Raw genomic sequence first — 11,218 nt, forward strand, 5'->3', positions numbered from 1 at the left:
TTGCAAAATATTGTGCATGTTTCTTCGTATCCTTTGGTTCTTGCAATCCAAGCAAACATCACATTCAAGTATCTGATTGTAAATATTGCCATTCCAAATAAACCACTATGAAATGTATCAATAAATGAAGTTTCCATTTAAGCCTTTTACAACACAGCTGCTGCAGTTGCCCCACCTTTTAGAAAACTTGTATGTTAAGATTTAAAACATCAAAAGAAGTCTGAAAAAAAATATACAACTGCAAAACAACTTTAAAGAAGAAAGTCAAGTGAAGGAATTTACTATTTACTTTGTTCCATATATACAAATAAACAATTGTGATTCTTAAATACTTAAAGCATGAAAAAGAGAAGTGAAGTATTATCAATAAACAGACATCTTCGAGAATCCATCTTTTAATACAAAGTGCTTAAATTATATTCTTAAAACAATGCTGTGAGCAGCACAGTAACAGGCTGACCAAGTATCTTGCTGTCTTTTTTTTTTAATATGTAAAAAACTCAGGGAAAAAAAAAACTTCTTACATTAACAGAAAAGGAGTAGACGAAAAGATAAAGTCATCAGCCAAGGATTTTCCAATTACTATATGCTGTGGAGTATAGAAATATTCAAACAACTACCCTGCCCCAACTCCCCAGATCTCTCAAAAATGTCTCAGTGTTTTGGATTAAATGATGACCAACTGAATTGATTGTGTCGTCTTGGCAACACCAAATCCAATGTCAGATCTCTTTGTTCTTTTTCTGAATCTACTAGCTGATAACCAAGAATGTTTATAGCACCTTTGCAAACTTCCTGTATTTTCTTAACTTTTTCAAAGGAAAGAACATTTCTCCAGGCCTGTGAAACACTAACTGCATCTCGGGATGTTATTTTGAAGGCTTCTTTTTTTTTCCCCGGTCCCTGTCCATGAGTGATATTATAAACCCAGCTTTTGAGCCTGGGAGTCAAACTAAGATCTGCAAATTTATACATTTCTGAGATTTCTGATAATGGATCTCTTACCAGATCTTCAAAACGGACCATTAAATAGCGATCTTTCAAGAAATTAGGTGGTTTTAGAGCAGCTGTTTCATAAACCTGAACATGACTTCTACAAACCTCTTGCATTACTTTGTATTTGCTATCTTCCACTTTAGTGCCATTGGTACTCAAGACAATTCCATTGTCACGGGCTAATGCTTTCACCGATTGTTCCCGTGACTTAACGACTGCCCTGGGGTCACGGACCAGGTGAATAATTTTGAGATTCAGGGAGGGATCAGTGAGGAGGGGGTATAGGACCTTCAAGTCAAAGAATCTAACTTCCTTGATGACAACATGGCTGTAAGTTTTACAGGCTTCCTCCACCTTGCTGAATGGATACCGTCCACAAAGAGTCTTGCATGCCAGTTCACTGGTTATGTCGGTACGTTGAAAAGAGTCACAAGCAGGAGCTGAACACAGAGCCCGACTTGCTGCCCACTGGAAAAGATCGGATAAGTTTCTTTTCCAAGGCATGTAAGCATCAAACACAGACATGTCACACAGAAAGACCGACCTGACTAAGTCCCGCACTGCCATGTGTAAGACTTTGGCACTGTTCTGGTACATTGTAACCCACACGTGCCATGCAGGCTCCATCAGGTAGAAGACATTGGGGTGCTGGCTGAAAAGTTGACCAACAAAAGATGATCCTGACCGCCAAGAAGAGAGAATAAGTATGTGGACTTGTGATGGTTTCTCCTCAGACTGAGGCATGAAGCTACTGTACCGGGCATACATGAAGAGTAAGAATCCAGTCTGAACTGTAACAAAAATTATAACAATTGTGCTAGGAATCCGAATCCTTGCCATTCTCACCGAGGAAGGGTAATGAAAAAAGCTGAAAAAGAGAAGGGAAATACTGGTGAACCATTGCTCCTGTGGCACAATAACAATACAACTTAGACAATACAAACTCTTGCATTAGTAAAACCTTTCTTCAAATGTGCATGTATGTATGTGGCATTAACTGCTTCCTTAATCAGCTGCACTTGGGGATGATCACTGCAGGTGACAGCTGTTGGGGAAAAAAAAGGAAGTAATGTGTGACAGTAAGATCACTGCAGAAATAAGGAAATAAGTAAATGTTCAACGTTGAAGAAAACCTTGGGTTGATGCAGCTCAACCCTTGGATTAAAAAAAAACCAAAACAAAACTACAAAATACACAAGGCCCTCAAATTGAACAGTGGTAAACACTGCGCTAAAAAAAGAAGAAAAAAAAAGTTTCTGACTCTCTCAACTGTATTTCTATTTCAATTTAACATTACAAGGATTTCTATCCCCTAAAAGGAGTGGATGTGAACACTGGTAGCTGTGGGCACTGAAATAAAAATCATCTTATCTAATGTGAGTGCTGTGCCCTACAGTGGCCATAGGGTGCTATACCAATTGGTGTTTGTCCACGACCCTCTATTTTCCAAACTGCAGAAGGCAGAAGATGGATGAAAACTCACAACCTGAAGCACACCTGGCCACAGGTGACAAAATTTAAAAGCTGCTGACACATATCTTTGGTCTGGAGTGCATACACCCCAAGACGGAATACCCTGAGTTTGCATTCAAGAATTCCCAGTTTAGGAGTTAGATTTGTCTGCATATAACTCCTAGAAAATCTTAGGCATGTCAAGCCCAAGTGGATTTCTGCTTTTCTTTGCAGTCAAAGTCCAAGACACATGCACTGCCCCGCCCCCCGCCAGCTTTTTACTAGAGATTTTTGGCACCTACCCTTTTGTGCTCTCACTCATGCAGATTCCACTTGCAAATAGGCAGTAAATGTTAGCAGGCAAGGTAAAGGAAAGTAAGACTCCTCATGTATGCAGATCATCTCAGAAGTTCTACATATACCTATTTGTTATCTAGCTGCATTTGCAATTACAATTTTTTTCTTGTTACAGTGAAAGACACATTTTTCAATACACTCAACTCTTGAAAGAAAATAATGCAGACTAGTAAACAAAGATACATATTCATTTGACATAATAAATTGAATTGAGTTAAATGATCACCCATTACAAAACCTTTATGTACACTGCATATTAAAAATGTGAAACTCTGCTTCAAAATTCTGTAGCAGCAAAAGTACACAGGAGTTCAACAATTAATCACATTGATTTCAAGTAAGTACGGGAAGAAAAGCCTTCCAAGGACTGTTAAAGGCAAAAATGAGGCTACAGCCCATGGCTTAGCAATTCCCTAAACCATGGATAGCCCATGGTATACCGTATTGCGGTGACATGCTACAAGAAACAAGGCTTGATGTATTACTTCCTCCTTAGCAGTCTTGTACTTGCTACTCTCAGGCACAAGAGCAGATAGATAAATCCTTAGTTTAGTTCAGCTTGGCCATTCTTCATAGATAAAATCTGCCTTGTTCAAATACTGAATTTTTTGCATATTACATCTCCAGAAGCATCTATAAGTTTCTCTGTGCTGTGAGGATCACCAGCAATCCAGCAGCCTGCACTGACACTTCACCAAACAGAGGGGATGAAAGAATCTAAGCTGAAATCAAAGCTGAAGTTGCATTTGCTAATTGAAAGATTTTTCTTGAAAGAGGCTCTATGCCTGAAAGTCAGCCAGACACAACTATCTCAGATCTTTTTCTTGAGTGCAAAACATGAGTCATTATCTGCACTAAGACCGCATTCTGCAGCTCCTTGCAGTCTCACTTACTATGTAGCTTTCAGAAACTCAATTGTGCTTTTTAAAGAATAAATGTGTTTCTACTCTAGCTACGCAGAACTGTTGCTCCACTCTAATCATGCTGCAGAGCTGCAACACTAACTGCTCATTACATGTTATTAGCAGAGTGTGGGAGACTGAGGAATAAAAGCCAAAAGCTGTTTTTTACATTCACTTTTGCCTTGACTCTCTCAGACCTCTCCTTGCTCCAGTTCCCACGCAAGTAGTGTTGCAGACAACACTGTGCCAATGAAAAAACAGATAACGTATTAGTCCACAATATGTGTCTGAACCAACAAGACTCAAGCGCTACAAATAACATCAAATGACTACAGCTGAAGTATTTCCCTACACTTCATTATGATAGAAACTGCAAGAAAAAGTGCGATGCCAAAGTAAAACACTAAGTAGATATCAGTTTTCTATATTTAAGATTAACTTTCTTTCCTTTTAGAAAAGTTGGAGTGTTTCTAAGGAATATACACACGTGTAGACACCATCAAATAAAAAGCATAATTACGCAGGAAAACACAGCATCTGTAAAGTATTCTCTTGTGTGGCTTCCAGTGCATAAGGCCAAATATACCACTTTCTCTGTGAACAGTGCTCTTAATTTCTGCACTTCTCTTGTTGGGTGTGTGTAATTCTATTTTCATGTAAACAACCACTTACCATTTCCAATTGCATTCTCCAGTTAAGGTGTTTTTAGCCCAGGTTAAACTCGCATTCCCCTAAAGTACAATTTTTTTAACCCAACAAGGTCTTCTGTGATTTTTCATGAACTTTAGCTGAGGCAGAAAGCAGCTGTTGAAAAGCCCATAGAATAACCTTCTCATAGAGTTGCTGAAGATCTATATATGTATACATATATTTATAAATCTACTGAATAGATTACATTATATCATTGCCTTAGTTGTGGACTTGGCATTGTTGGATTAACAGTTGGACTTCATGATCTTAAAGGTCTTTTCCAATGTAAATGATTCTACAATTCCAAATGTGAGGAACAGGACGTCGCGATACAGGCTACCTCTGATCCTCTACCTATTCCATTGCAGGACTCGCCAGATGGTGCTGTTAGGCAAGCTTGCTCTTTCAGCACAGAAAGGCAATATGCCAAAATTGCACATTGAAGCTGCATGCTGAAACACTAGTCTGTGACCTGCTTTGCATTGCCTCTTTCTGCTAGTGCCCTCCTCCCCCACCAACAGCTCAGTGGCACTACCTGCTCACCTCAAGCTCCTCTCCGGAAAGCAAAATTGGAGTTTGTTACACCTCCTTTTATCCTGCTCTGTTCCACATAAGTGCTTCCTCGTAGTGCACCTGCCTGACTATAGCATGCCTGGGGGAAAGGAGAACCAGCAGAGGGGCCAGATGTTTTAGCATTACTGGCACTTCAGCTGCCATCTCAGTGATAAAATCAGACTGACCCCAAGTGGCAAGGGAGCTACAACAAGCAGAAAAACAGGCTGCAACGGGCCTCAAGTTGCAGCAGACAGCACTCCGACACCTCTCACATTTCTCAGCTGAGACACATGAAGTACGGCAACACTCAGTACCACCACAATACGTGTTTCTGTAAGTAATGAATACTCCTTAATGTAAGTTATTTTACTAACAGTTACACTGTTATTCCTTTTCTGTGATAGCAGTAGTATTTCTTCGGTGATACTATTTCTTCAAGGGTAGCTCTGGTAAAGACAATCATCAGAAGTCTCTCAAATTCTTGAGGCACAATCATCTCTTCACAGGGCAATGCAAATTTTCAAAATGTGATCTGAAAAGCATTAGCTTATATGGTTTAGTTGCCGGTCCTGAATCAAGCTCTGTTCCTGGGCTTCCCTGCTAACAGCTACTAATGGAAACAAGATTCTACACTAGATGAGCCCTGGGACAATTCCACAACAACTATTCTTACACATTGTCCAAAGAAAATTAATTATACAAACTGGCCAACAGAGCAGTCATTTTCTTCATCAGTTAAACTGCCTCTGATAGACTGCTGAGCTGCAGGGCCACTAGTATCTGCTTGCCAAGAAACTAGATACATTACAGAAAGCTATCCAGTTTTACTAAGCAGGGTAAAAATACAGTCAGTGGTAGTACTGATCTCAAAAAGATCTCATTTATAAGATGAGCACTTTTCAGACCCAGAAAGGCAGAAAAGAAAGAAAGAAATAGTCCACTGGATGATCATTTAGCTCGTGCTTCCAGGGACTTTTATTCATTTGTCACATAAGACATAAAATGTTGGAATCAAGTAATCAGATCTTTTCAGGCCAGCTCTGAAAGGAGTAGAGTTTCTTAGTAACTTCCTTTCAGCACAGAATTCAACCTGAAGAGACTTAATCAAGTAGCAAAAACTAACTTTATAGCTAAAAAAGACCTTCCTATTAAACTGCAAATTTTTTCTGGGATATTAAAAAGACTGTAGAAAGACAGAAAGAGTGCCTCCTATTAGAGCTGTCAAAAAACATGCTCTGTCTCTGAGCTTTGGACAAAAGGCTGGGATGAAACACTCCCTTAGAATAAACAATTCTGGGTCTGTTGTGGGAAGACTGAAAAACCAGGCTGGATTAAAGCAAAAACATTTCAGTGAAGAATTACAAATACCTGCTCCCCTACAATGACTTTGAGCAACTGAATCTTAGCTGTCTTTGTCAAAGTCTTCCTGGGCCATTTTCTGTCTGAGAAAATTTCCAGCATACTTTCATTTTAAACAGTCTGTGCAGCATTTTTAAAGTCAAAGAACTTACAGATTACACAGAAATTACTTCAATTAATGTACTCAGTTGTGGGTCCCTTCCAGCTCAGAATATTCTGTGATTCTGTTGATTTCCCAGATTGATTTCTTCCACTGAAAAATGAATACCTAATGCTGGATTATGTGCACAACCTTTTGTTACCCAAAAATGACTGTCCTGTATGCTGACCTTTCAGAGCAATCATACGAGATGAATGTAATTATCTCTTATGTACTTAAAATTCACCAAATGCAGCAATACTGACTGTAAAAAGAATTATAACAGTGAATGTCACTATGCATTTTATAGAATTAATAGGAAAACGTTTGTTCATGGCATGATAAATAGAGCAAAGATCACCTGAAGGTCTACTTCTCCTCATCAAATTTACTCACTGCATTCTTCACCTATCAGACATTGCACCAATGCAATCACCACCAAAATAGGTTCTGTGAGCTAATGTTAAAAACATAGTTTGCTACTCAAAAAAGTATAATGCTGGAACATGACAAAGCTGGTCAAAGAATAACACACAACAATATTACTAGTAATTCTTGCAGTAAATCACCCCACTGACAAAACATCACTTTCCAGTATTCTTATGCAGCTAGAAATCTCACATCTTCATAAGGCAGAAGCTTACTGTATCAACAATATGCAGATTGGTATTTGAATGGGTACAGAAAAAGTTCGTTTGGAGGGTGTGTTCTAGGATCACTGGTAGTCCTAAAAGTTAAAAGACTTTCCAATACTAAATAGGTGAAACTCATAAGCCCGCCTATTTTTTTTTTTAATAGAATAGCAAAGCTACAACTAAATTAATAAAATACAGTAAATGTACTGTAGTAATTCTGAATTATAACATTGTATTAGCATTTCAGGTGATACTGCTAATTCAGCTTTTGGAAATATACTTCTTTTTAGAATCTAGTGCTAAATGAGATTTGAAGAAATGTTTCCAGGAAATCATCACAATTAAAGACTTTATAATACAATGAAACATATAATCCATTTAATTATATGATCATTAAAGCTCTTTTTCTAAAAGGTACTGTTTCCTTTGGGAGATTTTAAAATATTTTTAGAGTTAGATAAAGTCGTCCGGCCGAAGCGAATGGCAGTGTCAAAGCATAGCCTTATAATACCTATTTCTCTATGCACTGCAGCTGAAGATCACAAAGTGTTTTCAGCTACTAGAATTACTGGTGTTCAAGAAATGAGGTCTGCTTAGTTGCAGCTTTTGTTAGGAATTTTTACAATGGCAAAACTGGCGTGACAAAGAGACACCCGCAGTGACTGAATGCTATTCACTTACTTGACACTGTCGGCACTGGTACAATAGCGTCCTCGAATTCAAACAGTCCGAGGACGATTGGACTGAGGTGCGCCCTGTGTGCCTCACTTGAAGCAACGGTTGCAGTTAAGAAATACTGACAAATGCTTCCAATCAGCATGTCACCTTCACCTAGAAAGAGGCGGGACACAACAAAAAAATGGGAAGGCATTTCCTGAAATGATGGGAAGGGTTCTCTAAACTCTCTCATCTCCAACAAACGAAACCACCTTAACCTGAATCAGCCACGTTCCCGAGGGAAAAGGAAGAAAAACAATTAAAAAAAGGAGAGGAAAAAAAAAGGGGGGGCGGAGCTCAGAGGAAAGGAGAGAGAGGGGGAAAAAAAAAAAAACAACCCCCAAAAAACCCACCTAAAATAACCAGGCTGATTTTCGACAGCTTTACCTCCATCGGTGCGACATCGGCTCCGCCGTAACTGGTATTACCACTAGTCCGCCGCCACAGGCAGGGGCGTGTGTAACCCGCTCAAAAACATCTCCTTTAAAGTACCGTTGTTCGAGACCGGAAAAAAAGAGGTCTGACCGGGCCTTCCAATCCCGTGGCATAACCGCACCCCCACCCGCATCAGCCTGTCCGTACCTTGTCGCCGCCTCCCGCCACCGCCGCGGCTCCGAGCTGCCGACAGAGACAATGAACCGCTTTCAGACGTGGCCGAGGCGCCGGGGCAGCGGGAGGAGCCCGAGAAGCCGATCCGCCCGCCCCCGGATCATCCCCGGGCAAAGGCGCAGCCCGGCAGAGGCGGTCCGCTGGCCGGTCCCGCCCAGCACGAGTGGGACCGGCGCGGCGGGGCAGGGCCGCGCGCCCCGCAGGGTCCCGGCTGGCTCGCCGAAACCGGCTCGTGGCTATGCCGCCTGGCCGCCGCAGCAGCCAGCGCCCCGCCACCTCTCTTCCGCGGGGTCCCGCGTGCCTCGGGCCTTCCCGCCGCAGTAGCCCCCTCCTCCCGGCCCCCGCCTCCTCCCTCCATCCCGGCCCGGCACCCCCAGGCGAACAGAGCTCGGCGCGGCCGCGTCCCGCTAGCCTCGTGCGAGTAGAGCGAGAAGATAATACCCCCTGCAAAACGGGCTGCTTGGTGAGTTTAAAAAGCAGCGAGGTGGTTTCTTTTCTCCTAGTTCTACCTCTTAAAACACTCCCGAAGCATGGCTCTTACACGGCCATGTAAGAGCCGTGTTCCCACGTCAGTTTATGCATAGGAGTTTTAACTTAAAGCTGCTTTCTTTTTCCTTCTTACAGAACCTTAATTAATCCTAGCGAGCCATCATGTCCTTTTTCAAAGACGAGTATTTAGATTGCTGTCGTATGTATACAGAGAAGATCTGTGTAGTACAACTGCGGTGCATGGTGGTGGTTTTGACTTTTTGTGTTGCTTAGCAAGCCGCAGGAAGAGTCCTTGCAGATAGCTTTCTGAGAAAGGCTCTTCCTTCCTAAACCTCTTCTAATGCTGGTTGCAGTGGATCCTCAGGTATATATTTTTCCCGTGTAGTTCAGTTTGCTGCTTAAGCTATAAAATCTTGCCTTTTTTTCTATTGCTTGGTTAGTTACAAAAGTAGAATGTCTCTTCAAGCTCGAGAAAGGAGTCAGAACTGTGAACCAAGAACTATGGTCAGTATAAAAATCATCTAGGAAGTGACCACAGCAGATATATCACAGGGTTTTTTCCCTGCTGTGGTAACATCTACCTTTACGGCTCCTTTTACCCTGCATTCAGTTATTAGTCCCAGTCATGAAAGGCCTCTTTGACAAGAAATGGAGGGATGGCTTCAGGTCATGTTAAACAATTACATGCCACCTGCAAGTAACTAACTCTTTTGATTGCCTCCTTTTAATGTATATAGTTCTTTGCTTACATTACTGTAGAGGATTTTTTCCAGTTTTCGCCATCTAAAGGAAAAGAGAAACTTAAAGATATTTTTCTCTGTATTTCTGGAACTAGGCCTGATCTCCATGTCTTATTTCACATGCATTCACTGAACTGTTGCTCTCAGCAACATCACTCGTTCTAACTTAACGTGAAAGGCTACAACAGGAGAAAAACGTGAGAGAGGGATTAATGGAGTCTCCCAGTACTGTGGCTTTTGAGCATTAGTCTCTTCTGTGTTGCTGTTGCTACCTAAACAGACTTCTGTACAGCTTGGAGGAAGATTCTTATGCATTCCATTTTTGTGGGAGTAGAACATTCAAACCCTTAAATTGCGGTCCTGTGGTCTCTCCAGAGATTTCTACTCTTTGCTCAAGTCCACCTTAATGCTTGTGCAGATACATACCAAGTTCAGTCAGGGAACTGACTTGTCTGAAAAAGTGATTATATATTTGGTAAAGATCATCTTCACTATAATTAACTCCCTGAATTAACTCATGCAGTCACAAAAGCACCATTACTGCTGCAAGGGAGAGCACACCAAATATACACCAGCAGGAGATACTGGGGAAACAAGCTCACAGCCCCCTTTGTTCATGCTGTGCAGCGGCTAGAAGCACAAAAAAGCAGTAGACAGTTGCTTTGACTCTGGAGATGTTGATACGAAGCTGGTTATCAGTAGCCCTACGCTGCCACATAGAGACTTCAAAGATCCAAGAGCAAACTGGAGACTTCTGGAAAAGGTAGCTCTCCCAGCTGCGAGGATGTTCAATTCTAGAGGATGATGGCCAAAAGACGGCCTACTGCTCAGCTGCTCTTTCATATTTCATAGCTGCACCGTGTCTTAACAGTTCAAAAGAACCAAAGACACTTGGATTTTTTTGCAGAATTCTACCATCTAGAATAGTTTTAAATTCTAGATTTAAATGTCCTGCCATAACACTGCTTTGCTAGAAATAATTCTTTAATAAAAAACTGAAAATATAATGGAAATTTTGTTGTTTTCTCTTGTAAGCTTGCCTAGCATAAAAAGTAAGCCCAAAAAAAGAAGATAAAATAATCTTCCCTATGACCACCACCATCAAGAATGAGGGACATAGTCTTTCAATGTCTACCAGGTGATTATAATCTTTATCTGTTCTAAACAATTGAAGCTCTGAAGGTAATTATTCACTTGCTTTGAAACTCTGAGGCTTCCCCGGCAGAATTTTTTGCTAGTTTTCTTTCAATAGATAAAAGGATTCTCTGTTTTACTACTGACAATTCACAATTAATGGTCAGGTGCTACAGTAATAATACCAGTAGTAAATGGTTGTGCAAATTTTGCACACACTATCACCCAAAACCCAATTTCTCACATCAACCTTGAATTTATTCATCATCCAATTTAATAATTAAATTGCTGAATAAGTATAGTCACAGTTAACAGAAGTGCATCTCTGACCTTAACTGATCCCTGCAGTTTTTCACTTCATAGTGCACATACATAAATGCATGTACAAATAACTCTTGACAACTCTAAGAGTGCAGTGAATTGATTTACAAGAAGTAAAATCAG

At 40.8% G+C, this 11,218-nt stretch overlaps 1 protein-coding gene across 3 annotated transcripts; it reads right to left on the reverse strand.

Moving 5' to 3' along the window:
* Window positions 1-24: 24 nt before the first annotated feature.
* LOC115908002 (carbohydrate sulfotransferase 5-like) lies at window positions 25-8,534 on the reverse strand. 3 transcript variants are annotated; one of them, XM_030956276.1, is made up of 3 exons: window positions 8,385-8,534; window positions 7,767-7,916; window positions 25-1,864 (listed from the first exon to the last, which is right to left on the reverse strand). In XM_030956276.1, the coding sequence occupies exon 3, from the start codon at window positions 1,834-1,836 to the stop codon at window positions 655-657; it is 1,182 nt and encodes a 393-aa protein (XP_030812136.1). In that variant the 5' UTR covers window positions 1,837-1,864; window positions 7,767-7,916; window positions 8,385-8,534; the 3' UTR covers window positions 25-654. The 3 variants fall into 3 exon arrangements, with proteins under 3 accessions (XP_030812136.1, XP_030812138.1, XP_030812137.1); XM_030956278.1 differs by lacking the exon at window positions 8,385-8,534 and adding an exon at window positions 8,190-8,368; XM_030956277.1 differs by lacking the exon at window positions 8,385-8,534 and adding an exon at window positions 8,156-8,368.
* Between the last annotated feature and the right edge of the window lie 2,684 nt (window positions 8,535-11,218).

This window comes from Camarhynchus parvulus, chromosome 11 (genome assembly GCF_901933205.1).
Source record: "Camarhynchus parvulus chromosome 11, STF_HiC, whole genome shotgun sequence".
In the NCBI taxonomy this organism is placed as follows: Eukaryota; Metazoa; Chordata; class Aves; order Passeriformes; family Thraupidae; genus Camarhynchus; species Camarhynchus parvulus.

Excerpts from the sequence above, each read along its gene's own strand:
- LOC115908002 (XM_030956276.1), bottom strand. The coding sequence starts at position 1,836 with ATGGCAAGGATTCGGATTCCTAGCACAATTGTTATAATTTTTGTTACA.